General features: G+C 43.7%; 1 protein-coding gene across 1 annotated transcript in view; it reads left to right on the top strand.

The window, feature by feature from the left end:
- The window catches only part of NT5DC1 (5'-nucleotidase domain containing 1), a 151,682-nt gene extending 148,162 nt beyond the window's left edge, over positions 1–3,520 (top strand). Inside the window, exon 12 of the mRNA XM_075046768.1 lies at positions 846–3,520. Coding sequence (XP_074902869.1) covers positions 846–964 — 119 coding nt within the window. The 3' untranslated portion in view covers positions 965–3,520. The remainder of the gene's footprint in view (positions 1–845) is intronic.
- The last annotated feature ends 12,233 nt before the right edge of the window (positions 3,521–15,753 follow it).

Raw genomic sequence — 15,753 nt, 5'->3', positions numbered from 1 at the left:
TTTATGTTTCGCTTTGGTTCTAAACAGACAACTTAGGAAGGAGCTAGCCCTTGTTTTTGTTGGGTTTTCTTTTCCATTTCTTGGAAGGGTAATTGTTTCTTGAATAAAGTTTTATTTGTATGTTTTTTTAATTTGGTTTCTTGAACTTTGAATAAGAGGTGAGCATGGGAAGTATCAGTTTTCTGGCTGTGAGGGTGGGCGGGTCACTGCTGGCCGCAAAGACTTTTTTTAAAAGCTACAGAAAAGAAAGCTTTGACTGTTCAGAGCTATTTTAATGCATTCAGTGTTCATTGCAGATTGGAAGTGATGAGTACGCCAAGTTACAAGTGCAGATTTCTAAGAATGCTTGGTACAAAATTACGTTGTTAACACTGGACTGCAAGAAGGTCTAAGAGTGGGTCCGTTTGGGGAATCTTGCTATAATAGCCATAAAAAAAAAAAAAGGACTTCTTTGTTTTAGACATAGCCCTCTTATGAGATAAAAGAGAAAGGTGACAAATTGAAGAATGAACTTGAAAGGGTTCTGGTGGGGAAATTCCGTCTAGGCTCAATGAATATTTTTGTTTAGTTTTTAAGCATTAGTTAAATCATTTTCAATGACTAGCATTATTTCAGCAATCAGGGAACTGAATATCCTTTACTGCAGTTGAGTAAACTCTGAAAGTCAATCCCCTGGACAGCTGAAGATGTCAGATAAATATGTGATCACGCAATCTGATTGAGTTCTAATGCTGGTGAGCAAACAGCTCAAGGCCTTAAGAAGTACTCCTATTCACAGCAGGTTTATTTTTTTATGTGATACGGGCTGTGTTGCTAATCAGATATGGTATGTTTCTGTCTTTCAGATTTACCACTGGATTATAGATTTACACGATTTTCCTCAAATAGCTCAGCAACTGCCGGGTACTACCCAAGCCCTCCAAGAGCACTGCTGCCAAATGAGGAGTCAGTGACTATGAAATAGGTTGTTGGCTTTTTCCTTAGATAACCCTGTGGCCCTTACTTAAACTGCTATCAAATGCTAATTGGTGAAAATGCTGTGTGGTGAAAATGCTTCATAAAGTAGAATGATGGATTAAAGCAGACTCCTGTGTAGACTTGTGTTTCACTTGTTTCTCTAGTCCAGCCGGAACAGGTGAGCAATGCATCCTTCTCTCTAAATCTTCTGACCACCACTACCTTTTGCAAAGTGCTATTGGCTTTTTCCATGTGTTTCCCAAAGCCTTCAAGAGAAATGTAATAGTAACAACTCATCCCAAGTTACATTCTGCGTTTTCAAGAACATTTTTGGTACTATGCCTATGTAAGGTGATGCTGTTGCTACCGTAAGCCCCAGGAAAGACATGAACCAGACCCTCAACCATATTTCATTAAGAGTTACCTTGGACAGCCCAGGTTATCACCATAGATCAGTGTTTTGCAGGCTCTGAGGAATTTATTCTCTCACTGTAACTGTTCTGGATATACAGAAAGACTGAGGCCCAAAGAGAAAGATGCATCATACCCAAAAAGAGACTTGCATGGGATTTAGGCAACTAAATGTGGACCGCTAGTCCTGAAAGCCTTTGTCACATGCTTCGTATTCCTGAAAGTGCCTAACCACTATTCAACAGTAAGGTTCCCTACATGCCTTTTCCTCCTTTAGTCTTCAATACCTCAAGAGTCAGAGCTCTTCTACAGAAGGAGGGAAACCTGTGTGCAGTTCCCTTCTCAGCTTGAGTGGATTCAAACCCTCATTCTTCACCTCCCTGGGAAATCCTTCCAAGAGTAGGAAGGATATAGCACCCAGCTGTGTAGAGCCATCTTTACTAAGTACAGCCTCAGCCCAGAAGAGAAGCAAGACTGAAGATATAAACTGAATATGTGCTTTCTTATTGACTAATTTAGGCAAACGGGCATCCTGTTCTCTGTGGATTCAGTTCCAAAGACCTGTTCTCCACTGCTTTGGACAGGGAGCCTTCAGTCACTAATGCAGTGTCAAAGATATTTCTTTAGTCAGCAGTTTTGTCACACTAGGATGGCAGAATTTTGGATAAATTTCCCTCAAAGTTTAAAGAACAATAAACAGAAACTTTGTTTTCAAGAAAAAGAACTTACTTTCTTAGGCCTAGATAATTATCAGAACAGATTTAACTTGTGCTAACACTTATCTCGTGTCACCACAGCTCACTCTATATTTTTGCAGCTTCACCAGTTAAAATATTTTTTGCCAGAATCAGACACAAACACCATTCCACCTCATTTCAGAGATACCAGCTTTTGTTGCCATACTTTTTTCCTACCTTTACATAGGATGTTATTTTTACATTCTTGTGGTCCAGTATACTTACAAGTAATATGCAACATTTCCAGTTTAACATTAAGCATTGTTTTTTTTGAAAGGGAAACATAAAACAAAAAAGGAAAAAACTGAGAAAAACTTTCTTACAACAAGGTGGGTGAGGAAGAAAAATGAAAGTGCCATTCTCTTCCTCATAAACTGTAGGCTGAAAATACTTGACATAAGGTAACAATAAGTAATACTTCAGTTTATTTTGAAATTTTAAAATTAGCATCAATGTCTTGGGCAGCAAATCTGGCCCACGATAAGGGTATGATTTGTATTAAGCAGAGAGATATCCAGATTAAAATCTCAGATCCCTGATTGCAACATCATTTGAAATTCTAACCTGAATCCAGTAATCCTCTGCAAATAATTTCTAACTAGGTTATGGTCCAAACCAATATTGTGTACCCTCACGCTTTTGTTGTTCTGCATTTGGAACTGATTTTTGTGGGTTGGGGATTTTTTTCTTGTTTTTTAAAGAAAATTAATTACAATTGAATTAAGGAAAATTAGAGTGAAAATCATCTGAGTAAGTCCTTGGTTCCTGGCGTCTCAGTGGAGAAGCAGTATTTTTCTTAATGGAAAGGTGACAGATTCTAAGAACAGCCTGAACACAAAGCTCACCAGAAGTAATACATATATGGACTTGCTCACCTGGGAGGTGATAGTACCCATTTCTGACGGAGGCTGTCACCAGCCATTTGCACTCGCTGCCAGAAGGAGCACACAGCAGCAGAGAAAGAAGTGGATCACAGAAAGCTACGGGAAGCATGACTCCATGTGCCACCACAGTCTGTGGCTGCAGGAAGACTTAGGAAAAATAATGGAAGTGTTTGCCCAAAAGCCAGAGTTCCTATGAAATCAGGACTTAACGGCTCTTACTAAAGACTCTTCTTATTCAAGAATCTCTGAAAATAATACAGGTCCTGTTACAAAGCAGAGGTTGGCAATGGAGGAACTTTAGGAGGGCAATCAGTGCCGTGACGGTGGGAGAGCTGTTGGAAATGGAGGTGGCATGGAGACCAGGGAGGAGAAATGCACATGGCAGAAAATTGGTAGGGAGCTGGCCACATTTAACATGACACTGTAAAGATACCATCTTTGCTTCTTCCTTCTTTCTCTTTGTTTTGTTTTTTTTTTTAAACCCCTGGAAATCTCTGACATTTCTTGGATTCTGTTGTGAGAGGCCATTGACAAAGATTGCAGAAGTGCCTGCAAAACTATCTTGAGTATCGGCAGGGAGGCGTAAAGTTGTAAAGATTCATTAAAATCACTGTATCAGGTTATATAGCCCTGAAGGCCACAGTTGTGCTTAAAACCAGGGATGAATACCAAGTCTCTCTGGCGTCTGTTTTGGTATAAAGCACGTGTCTGAATTTTAAAATAAAGAGATTTTATTTCTGAAAAAAATATATGTTCTCTGAATTTACTTTATCGCTGAGCGGCAAAAAGAAAAAAGGGAGACAAGATCATCACAGAGCACTGCAAGGGGACGTTTGTGCTATAGCCTCGAACAAAGCTAAACTTGACCCACTCAGAATAAAAGATTTATAAACCAACCAAAAAATAGTATAAATTAATACCTTTAATAAATTAATACCTTTAATACCTATAGGGAAGTCAGCTTTGATGCAAAGCAGAGCTCACTGCAAGTGTTTCCTGAATAGGGTTTGTTCCTGGAAACTAAAGGCTTCTTAATCCCGTTAAATAAACAAATCCAGATAGTTTATCTGTGGTAGATATGGGGCACTGCTGGACACAGGCCTTTCTGAGGCTGGTGCTTCCCCGGGCTGCTGGGGCTCTTCAGCTCATCTGAGTCCCAGGTGTGCGATAGTGCAACAGTTCCTGGGAATTCCCAGGAAAAATTGTCTGATGATGGGCACCAGGAACCAGCACGCCCAAAACTGGTTTAAATCTGCGCAAGTAGCAAGCAGCCATTGTCCAGCCTGGCGTGACAGCCTATTGAGGGAAAAACCATAAAAATCAGGGATGCAGTATCACGACAAGGCAGGTTCGTACTCCGATGTGTGACCAGCAGATCTTTTGGGATGCAGGAGGGCTCCTGGGCTCCAGGCAGGGTGGCTGGACCAGCCCTCCAGTGTCCTGGGGCTTGAGACACTGTGTAACCACTCATCTCACCCATCCCCTGCAACCACCCATAATGCTCCAAACGTTATCTGCATTCACATAAATAACTTTAGCCCTGCCCACATTGCCTAGTGTGATGTTTTATAGCAGCAGTTGGCTATAACAGTTGAAAACAATACGACCGTTTTGCTATCACAAATGAAAACCATGCCTGCCATGTCCCCCCAGGTCACGTCCTGCCAGCAGCTGTACAGGTTTTAGGGGTTTTAACAACGTTTTTGACAGATACTTTAGAAACTGAAGAAATGTAACATACCCATACCTAACTGGTAAGTTGGAGACTACTTATCAGTTGCTGCATTGTAAAATAGGATGCGGAAAATCATCTACCGCACGCAATCCACAGCACTGATCTTTGTTTGAGGGAAAATAAATACAAACTCTGGCCCAGCTCCAAGTCATCGGTGTCAGCACACTCTGGATCAGATCTGGCTGCAACCAGGTTGCAAACCACGTATCCCTCAGTAAAAGCTGGCTTATTGTGAGATTGCTCTAATTCAAAACTGCTCACTTGTGTTTTCCTGAGAAACAGTCACTCTCCTATAGAAACCTCAGGTTTTTTCCTAATCCAGCCTGAGAGGAGGGGGGTATGGCCAACAGCTATTGCCCTGGCAAAATGAATGGGTTCCAACCTGGTCTTGGAGTGCGCTTCTCTTTCCTATAGATGCATAGTCATATTTTCTAGCTATGTAGAACAACATACAGTTTGTAATCATCTTTCTTACCACAAGTAGAGATGTGATTTTACATTTCTCACAGTGGCCTTGTTTGAAGTGTTTGGCCATGACTTGTCCAACCACATACCAAATAAATATTGTGGCTTCACCTTTCAGTCTTTCCTCCTGGGGCCAAGTATGCATTAAATCATGCCAAGGCAAATGACAGCAGAGTGTAAGAGTATATAAATTAGCAGAGAGATGCCAGCAGTGTCAGAGCTTCCATGTCAACCCTCCTTTGCCGCCACGGGGAACAATAATGCAGTAAGTGTAAAACACACTTTTGCACACAACCTAGATGTTTTACAGTACAGTTTCTGAGCAAGCCAGGTTTAGAAATAAAGTCACTTCTGTGCAAAAGGGTAAAAGTCTCATGCTACAGCAAGGGATCTGGTAGGAAAATGTTGCTTGTGACTTCCCTGGCAAGGGGGCATGGCATGGGGCAGCCTGCTGCCCCTCAGCATCTTGGAGGGAGCAAGTTTTCTGGTACATTTAAGCTCCTGACTTTTAAAACAAAATATGCTTCTTTCCGTACACATGCTTGGAGGCAGATACTATTTCAGCTGAAGCATGGCATCAGATTTAGGAGGGAAAGCATGCAGCTAAGATACAGGAACCTTATCTCTGCAGAGAGTGCCAGCTATAATGGTATAATGACTATAATGGTGTAGCCGCAGACATCTATTGTTAACAAGTGCCCATGAAACAGCCCTTCCAGCAGGCACGTAGCCGATCCAGAACCCCCCAGGGGAAAGGCTCAACCCCATTATAAATCCAGTTGCCTATAATTTTCTTTTCTGCCATTCTGAATAAATGGAACATCAAATGCCCTTGGTGACTCACAGGAGAGAAGAAAAAATATTAAAAAACAGAGGTTTTCTTCTGAATGCTTTCGGTGCAAGAAACAAATCCTGCTTTTCCTTAAGCATTATAAATAGAAATGCTTAACTTGAAAACAGAGCCTGGATTAGGGCCAAAATAAGATGGAATCCAGGAAGTTAAACAGACTGGGAGATTTCCAGCTCGAAAAGATTGCCAGCATCTTTACAGGGCGAACTGGATATTCCTATCTACAGGTCAATGGACTAGTACTGTGGCCAGCATGACCGATCACTTTCTTGAATATAGGACAAAGGTGTAAGGGAACTCTTTCCAGTGTGAGGTGGGTACCCACAGCAGTTCTCTGGCAGGCATGGCAAGACTGCAGAGGTTTTGCAGCTGACCAGATGTTACAGTTCACAGAAGGGCAAACATCTGAAGCGCCGCGTCTAACTTCTGCCCTTGCTGCAGCAAAACTGATTTAATCAGAACTGTGCTAAAAATCCCTCATGCTTCCCACTCACACTGCCAGAGCGCATGCGTAGTTCTCTCACCCATGGTCATAGCAACTTTTAAGTACTTGCACGGGGCTGAGAAACTATCGCAGCCACTTCAAAACGTTATGGCTTCCAGCTCCTTTTGCAAGTTAGAGGGTGCAAGACACAAAATGGCAGCAGCACAAATGGAATAGCAGTCTGCACAGCACCCGCTGCAGCTCCCATGGCCCCGGCAAAGCAGATTCTGCCAGCCAGAAAGGTATTTCTAATTTCCATTGACTACTAAATGTTGAGCACAAACACTTAACCACTCAGTTTCATTTCCTCCTACAAGGTTGAAGAACTTATGTTCCTTTTAAGAGTGAAGAAGATCATAAACTAACTTGCACTGTATACAGGAGGAAAAAAATAGAAGTTCTTGTCCAAAATTTATGCAAGTAGTATTTTCAGGGTATATTTTTAGGAAAACAAGTCCATTCACTTTCGATAGACCTTGTTCTGTCACAACACTAAAAGCAACTCTGACAATTGTGACTCCATGTGCCTAATAAATTTACATTTAAAAGATTAATTTTTAAAGCCTCCACGATCTCTGAGGAAGAAAAGTACAGGATATAGCAACTCTTTTCTTGCCTTATCTCAAAATAATACCTGAGAACTGCAGTTTTCTTGCTACATCATCCCCCAGAGACCTCAGCCCACACAGAATTTAAATGGGTACTCCCAGGTGCTGAGCAGCCTGCAAATTATAGGAAACCAGAGAAAGAAGATCCCATTGTAAATTTTGTGGAAAGAAATATGAAATTAGAATTATGAAATTGAGAGATAAAAAATCCTTTATCTTATACTGACAAAAGGCCTCAAAGATATCTACCGGAGGGCTGCTGTTCAAGAGCTGCAGCAGTGTTAGAGACAGATAGCAGCAGTGAACTTCTATCTCTGTTCTCTTCCTCAAAGCTGCCCAGAAAAAAGGGCATGAGTGCCCGTACATACATCTATATACACGAACAGGCAGCAATTAAGGGCTAGTGTCCCATGACATGGGAACCCAGAGACTAAGGGAATGAGGGAATTATCGGCATTTCATAGGAGGTGTGGGGTTTTAGGTCAATTAAATAAACTAAGCGCTCTTAGACAGTACATAGGGAAATCTCTACATCAGTAGTAGACAGGTGATGGAAAATGGAGTATAGATGAAGCTCAAGGAGGATAAGGCTGAGGGTCAGCATGAGCTGACATTAATAGCTTAACAGGGCAGTAGATGGCTAGAGGGTATCAGGGAACAGAGTTTACATATATTACAGTAAATAATTACCAAAATATATCTATTGTGTGGGGTTTTCCACTTTCCTCTAACTTTCCTCCTGTTATTGCACTGGACTTGGAGGTACCTGATACATTACTGATATTAAGACATACGCAAAATTAGAAAAAAAAAAAAATGTTGTAACCTGAAGACAATTACATGACTTTAAGAAAATAGCTTTAACAATCATTAATATGACCATTATTAGATAGATATTATTAAAAGTAACTGTAAAAATATTTGTCTGTATATGTACCTATATGTGTACACATTTAGAAACCATTGCTGTGTAGAGTGCACCGCCAGTGACTCACAAATATGGATGTGTGTATGAGGGAACGATCACGAGGCACTTACAGGGGCTCCTAAAATACTCAACAGCAGAGCCCCAAAAGCCCCAGAAAAATACACACAATAACCAATTATTGATGCAGACTAGTGCAACCTCATGAAGCCCCTAAAACTAAGAGCAGAGACAGAGCTGTCTTTAGGGAGTATATATGACCACGACAAGAGCAACCAGTTGGTGAGCACCATTGCTTCAGAATCAAGTGTGCAGAACTGATCACTATGGTATCGTCTAGTACTGCATAGGTAAGTATTATCTTTAAGTGGAATTTAATTTTTCATGCCTGTGTTTGTGTTTGATCTAATATCCCACCTTTGAGTCTTGGCTGCAACTAGGATGCAGAAAATCAGAGCAGGATTGTTACAAAGAGAAATGGAGAGTCAGCAAGTTCAAATACAGTTTCTAAGATGTACCTTTTTCATTTACACATCTCTATTGTAAGGAAGAAGAGACACAGGAGTATGAAACACAAGAATTGGGGGTGGGGATAAATAAGCCACTTGTAAATATTTTCATGAATTCCAGCAGTTGTTTAGTTGTCTGCTTGGCATTCCACTTATCAAGTGACTCCATAAAATAGGTGGATTCAAGCCTTACAAATGCCATTCACTGAAAACAGTGTGTTACAAACGGAAAACATTATTGCAACATATCTGGCATCCAGAGAGGGAGATTGTAGAAATCAGCTCTAAGGGAGCACTAATAAAGACTGTCTTTAGAAGGTTTCTCTCAGTATGAGCATTAATGGTTTGTGCTCCCCAGGGGATACTGCTCAGCTTATAACATTGCAGAAATTTGGAAGGAAAGAAGTTGAGATTTTGAGAAAGGTCACACATTTGAGTACATAAAGTAACAACCAATTCAGCTGAATGAAAAGCCACATGCTGCTGGGTGTCCCCCCATTGCAACCTGTTCCAGTCAGCATCAGAGAAAAGAAAGGGTAAGTGCTAAAGAAGGAGCAGGCCAGTTAGGCAACATGACAGCTGCTAGAAGGAGATATACCTAAACCCACTTGATGTCTACAGTAATAAAAGGCAATAAAAATGATGCTGTCCTACTGCTATCATAATGGATTCTGCTGTTGAAAGGCACAGATCAGTTGATATGCATAATTTTTTATTGGACCCAGGTCTTTTTTGGTGTTTCACAATAAGTACCTAAGTACCTGTGTGGTGGGTTGAAGCTGGCTAGAGGCCAGATGACCACCAAAGCCACTCTATCACTCCTCTCCCCAGCTGGACAGGGGAGAGAAAAATATAACAAAGGGCTCATGGGTCGAGATAAGGACAGGGAGAGATCACTCAACCAATCAACATCATGGGCAAGACAGACTGGACTTAGGGAAAATTAACTTAATTTATTGCCAATCAACCAGAGTAGGGTAATGAGAAATAAAACCAAATCTTAAAACACATTCCCCCCACCCCTCCCTTCTTCCCGGGCACAGCTTCCCTCACAAATTCTCTGCCTCCTCCCCCTTCAGTGGCGCAGGGGGACAGGGAATGGGGGTTGCCATCAGTTCATCACACGTTGTCTCTGCCGCTTCATCCTCCTCAGGGGCAGGACTCCTCACACTCTTCCCCTGCTCCAGCATGGGGTCCCTCCCACAGGAGACAGTCCTCCATGAAATTCTCCAACGTGGGTCCTTCCCGTGGGCTGCAGTTCTTCATGAACTGCTCCAGCGTGGGTCCCTTCCACGGGCTGCAGTCCTTCAGGCACAGACTGCTCCAGCACGGGCTTCCCACGGGATCACAGCCTCCTTCAGGCATCCCCCTGCTCCGGCATGGGGTCCTCCCCGGGCTGCAGGTGGAGATCTGCTCCCCCGTGGACCTCCCTGGGCTGCAGGGGGACAGCCTGCCTCACCGTGGTCTTCATCACCACGGGCTGCAGGGGAATCTCTGCTCCGGCGCCTGGAGCATCTCCTGCCCTCCTTCTGCACTGACCTGGGGGTCTGCAGGGCTGGTGCTCTCACATCTTCTCACTCCTCTCTCTGGCTGCAGTTTCTGTGCTGCTGCAACTTTTCCCCTTCTGAAATCTGTTCTCCCAGAGCATGACCACCATCGCTGATGGGCTCGGCCTTGGCCAGCGGTGGGTCCATCTTGGAGCCGGCTGGCGTTGGTTCTGTCGGACATGGGGGAAGCTTCCAGCAGCTTCTCACAGAAGCCACCCCTGTAGCCTCCCCACTACCAAAACCTTGCCGCACAAACCCAATACAACCTGCTTCATGTCTGCTGTCTTCCTGACATGAATATGGACCGTGATTCTGTCTCCACTCACCACTGTTCTACCTCTCCTTGCTGAGGTTATTGATGCTGCAGCTTCCCATTCACTAAGAAATCTGCAGGAATTCTTTCTCATCTGACTTTCTGTCTGCTGGCCTCGGGCTAAACCCGGCTGAACACATGGTGAGAGCAAGAAAGAGGGGAAGAAAGGAAATGTAAAGCAGAGAAAGATGTTCCATTTACATACAAAGAAGAGCTGTTTAGGAAACAGGTCTAGTGCTTTCCCCTTCCAGCTACCCAGCTGATACTTTGGCTACCACAGTGCAGAAGAATAAAACGCTGTGTCTGTGGGGAAGAGAGAAGCATTTCCAGTCCATAGATATGGAAGCAGACAAAGGGAGGCAGAAGCATTTGTTGCACTAACACATCTTTCCAGTCCCATAAATGTACCTGGCACCTGACAGACCCATGGGAAAGAACTGGCTAGATCTTCGAGAGAAATTGCTTCGCACCACACTAAATGTGTGCCCCAACCAGAAAGGTATCCTAACGAGCTTAGACAAGATTTCCAACTGTCTCTGATTCTCAGGACTGATTTCAGACCACTCCTTTTCATTACCTAGTTTTGGAGCTGCGACTGTTTCTGCCTATTGCCTGCACAGTGAGCCAGAGCCCCAAATCCCTGAGCAGTAAATGGTATGAATCATGCAACATTCTCATAAACTTGAAGGACGTAGTCGGAACAACAACCAAGTTAGGACACTGTCAGGTCCACACCCTGGCTGGAAAAGAGGACATAGCCAACATTCCCCAATATGAGGCTGGAATTGGGACAACTTTTGAAAATTAGAGCTGCCTTCATATGGCACTAATAAAGTCCAGGGGGAAGAGTTGGGCAGAGCAGCCCAGATTGAGGAGGGCAGGGTGAGCATTATGCAAGTATCCAGATTTGCAGTCCTGCAGTTCAGCTCCAAGAAGAGACTGGCCTAACACTCTTGTCCTAAATATTTCAGCTCACAGTGCTAAGATCAGAAATCATCACAGCTGGACACAAAAGACAAAGGGAACACAAGGGTTACAGTCATAAGAAAATCAATTGTTGTGGAGAATTAGTGAAAGAATCCAGAGAATTTCATATTTTTCTCTCTTTTCATTTGAAAAGTTTTGTCACATCATAGTAAAAGTAGAAGTGCCTCTTACGTGGCAATTAGAGACCAAACAGATCACACAGAGAATAGGACTTTGGTGATAGGGAGGTACTTTAAAAAAAAAATAATAAAACACAGAGAGGAAAAATAAAAGAAGAAAAAAAATGCTGTTGCATAGGCTAAGCAGGAAGAAAGAAAAGAATGGCCAAGGCTGTGTATGTGGAACAGACTGAACGACATACAGCTTCCCTCTTTAGGCTAGCATCTTCAGTCACAAAGAAAGAGGAAGGAACCATCCCCCCCCCCCATTTTCATGAGAACCAAAGTCTTTAAAATGTATGAAGCATTAGCAGACACTTGGTGCCTCCTCCAGAAAGGGTGGGCCCTACATCACCGGCTTCATGCAGCCCTGCTGCCTTCCTTTCCCACTGCCCAAGCACAGCCATGGAGGCTTGCTCCCTCTTCATGTCCTCATGACCCAGCTCGTCAATGCAGCAAGAAAATAAAGTGCATTTCCCTACCCTGAAAACCAGATAACTACAGGGCCTTCTTGGAAGCTTTCACTTCTCAATCATCATTTACCGTAAGGGGGGGGAAAAAAGATAGATATTATCAAGGCTTCGTAACCAAGAGCTGGCTGCTCACAGTGTCTCTGATGCGGCAGGCATTTTCAAGGCGTGCACTGTATACTTTGGTGTCTAAGACAGTGACTTCTATGTGTGTGACCTAAAAAAATTGCCATTGTCGGAAAAGGGCAACATTTCCCACACACATTTGGCTCACTCACACAGAGACCAGACATTTCATGTTCCTGGTAATGTGGCTTGCCATAAAGGCCAAGAAAAAATAAAGAGCATGTGACGTATGAGTAGAACAGTTTCTGACCTGAACAGTTTTCAAATAATTTCCACGGAACATGCTCTGCACAACCTGGCCAAGTCAATGGTCTTCAGCTCCAAAAGGTAAATTGAGCTCCTCTCCTAAATCCATTCTGGAGCAATGCCATCTGAAAGGTCAGTTTGCTGTATATTTCAGTGTTGCATGATGTAATCGAAGGGAATGACAGCTACAAAAATTATTAATCTCAGTGGGACCTTTCCAATAAAAAAGAAGAAAGGAACTTATAAACTGGGGTTCTGATGCTTGGGAGCAAAAAGGGAGTGAGAGATTTCAGAGGCAGAAGCACCAAGGGAGTGGAAGTTGTATGATGGCATGTTACTGAGTCAGTCATTAAACCAACTTTATGGTTGGTGGCAAGAATAGGTAGCTTGGGGACATGATTTGTCACTTCCTAAAGAAGACGTCTAAAACAGGTCAGATGAATTCTGCCCTGAAAGTACTTATTTTTCTCTGTGGTTATAAAGAGAGTCTAACATGACTAGATCAGAGGTAGTTATCGGCCAAGTATAGAACAAAAGTGCATGAGATGTCCAGAGGTTAGATGGATCCCACCAACAATTTCTGCTCCAGATTGACATTGTTTTATTGTTTAATTTTTTTCTTCTTGCCGTCATCAGCAACAAATTGACTGGCGTGCAGCAAGCCTAGCAAACCACTGAGAGAAACTCAACCTTAGCAAGGGAGGTTATACCCATTGCTGAAGAAGCGAAGGGCAGAGGAAGATCAAAGAAGAGCCATAATCTTGCCTGTGCAGGTAGCATTTTGAACATAATCTTACAAAACAGGACTGGAAAGGACCTTGACAGGTCATTTGGTCCACCCCTTCCTCTAAGGCAAGATCCATCAGCCTTTCTAGACCTGAACTGTTCTTGTCAAATATATGTCCAACTTCAACTTAAAAAGCCTCCAGGGACAGAGATGCCGTTCACTCCTGCTTTATCTACCCTTACAGATACTTTCTTTTTTTCCTATTCAGCCTACGTTTCTCTTACTGCAACTCACACACTGTTCTCAGAGGATGGGGATAAGAGATTATTATCTTCTTTTCAGCAGCTTTTGCGTAGCTGAAGGCTGTTATCACATCTTCCTCCAATCTTCTCATACTTAGGCGAATTTTTTCAGGCTTTTGATACACAATGCTTGCTAAACCTGGGGTCATTCTCATTTCAAAATTATTAGTAGCAATGCTGAGTTTAATCTAGAATGGACAGGTCGTGCGTCTCTTAGATATCTCTGAATCATCCTGTAAATTGCATTTTATTTATTTAGCCTGACAAGCACCTATGAGTTATTGGGAAGTAAAATGAGCCCCATTTTACACAAAAGGACATAAGGCAGAGAGGATTTGTGGCTCTCCGCTCTGTGTATGTTTCTCCACCACAGTCTAACTACACACCAGAGCAAGACCCAAGCACAGCCCAGCTCACCCTCTGCGAGGCAGAAACCCAGGTACACATGCTATAGGGGAGCCGCAGCGTGCTTTGCCCAGGTACTCAGTCATGACAAGGCAGCAGAGTGCAGTTTCTCTACAATATAGGGAGATAGAAGGACAGACTAAAGTCAGGATTTCAAAAGCCGTTCGGGCATTATGCTGTTCAGAATTGTAAGGGCTAATTCCATTTAACTTAGAGTCGGATACTTAATATGTTTAAATACCTAATGATGCAGACATGTGACTAGTACTTAAACACCTCCCTCCACTTTAGGCATCCTGATGATTTTAGAAATAACTCCAGTAGAATTGTCCTGTTAGCCACATCTGGTCTGACTGGGGGAGTCTGTAGCTCTTCTCATGCTCATTCGTGTCACAATATTAATATTTTATAACTCTGCTCTCAATGCAGTATAGCACAGTACCATTCAAATAGGCATTTAGAAACATATCTTCTAATGATTAATCTAGTGTTTGCATGACTGAAACTGAAGCACTTAGTGCTTTTAGGCATGTCGTTACTGGTAAAAAAGCAAGGCTTCATTCCAGGCTCTGGCATGGCTCTTGGAGTTCGCAGCAGCAGCTTGTGGATCCCTATTCATAACGCTGAGACTGTCAATAAGGTATCGCTGGGAAATACAAGGGGTGAAGGGAAATGTATAGTTTCTAGTTTCATCTAGTTTCCACAAGTTTATTAATCTTGATAGAACAGCAGGAAATCACACTGTAAACCACAAAGAGCCTGTTTAAAACCATCCTCAGAAAACACAGCTTTTACATTTTAAACCCAGGGAGCTGAGCGCTTAGAGCCCACTGGTTGAGTCAGTAACACCAGCAAACACATTACTAAAATGAAGAATGAGCTTTGTGAAATGTAAACTTCAGGTAGCTGGACACCATCGTGATCTATCACGTGTTTTTATTTTTATTTTCATTTCAGTAGAGTAGGCTGAAGATGACAAAATGTGCTCAGTTTTTGGAACCCAACAAAGAATTGGAATTCTTCACTTCAGACATTTTCTTGGTTATAGTGACTGAGGAAGCAGAGAACTGCTCCAAAGGATCATTTATTGTATCCTCTTTTATATTACTTTCCTAAGTATCTTCAATTGAGTGGCTGCAAAAACTCTCAGGGCGGTTGCTTGAACGGTCACAAGCGTTTCACGTTTTTTGTTTCACCTGGGAAACATTTATGTAAGCAGTCCCACCACACTTAAAAGAGCAGATTTGACAAATTGGCTTTTTTTTTTTTGGTTTGTTTCTTTGCTGGCTTGAGGGAAGTTTTGCACGGATGGTCCTGTTAACTCCCCGGGTGAAGGGGTCACCCGGGATGCTTTAACCCCGCAGCCCCCCCTTGCCCCAGCCGCGGTGCCGCTGCCACCCGCCCCAGGTGAGGAAAAGCCAAACCGCCGGCACCCCCCGCTGCCGGGGCCGACGCCTTCCCGGCGGAGAAACGAGTCCTCCCGCTCGTAAGGGGAGAGCGCGGGTTATTTCCCTGAAGTACCAGCCGCGGAGAAAAAGGCCGCGTGTTGGCCAGGAATAAATAAACAAACGAGCCCACGCAGAACTAGGCGAGGGCTGCGGGGCCCGTGGACCCGAGCGGCGGGGCCGTGAGGGGCCGGGCGGTGCGGCGGGGCTGCCCCGCCGCCGCCATGGCGTGAGGGGCCGGGGGGAGAGGAAGAGGAGGAGGAGGAGGAGGAGGACCGGGGAGAGGTAAGGAAGGAGGGCGGGGAGGCGGGAGGTGGAGCGGGGGGGGGGAGTCACTTTCTTCCTGAGTTGAAAAACGCCCCCACACACAACCCCCCCCCCCCGCTCCGTCCCCCGGGGCTGCGGAGGAGAAACTTTCTGGCTGCCGAGCGGCGGGTCCGCGCCGAGCCCAGGCAGGGGCCG

This window comes from Buteo buteo, chromosome 15 (genome assembly GCF_964188355.1).
Source record: "Buteo buteo chromosome 15, bButBut1.hap1.1, whole genome shotgun sequence".
Classification (NCBI taxonomy): domain Eukaryota; kingdom Metazoa; phylum Chordata; class Aves; order Accipitriformes; family Accipitridae; genus Buteo; species Buteo buteo.
This window is presented reverse-complemented; position numbering and strand designations above follow the sequence as displayed.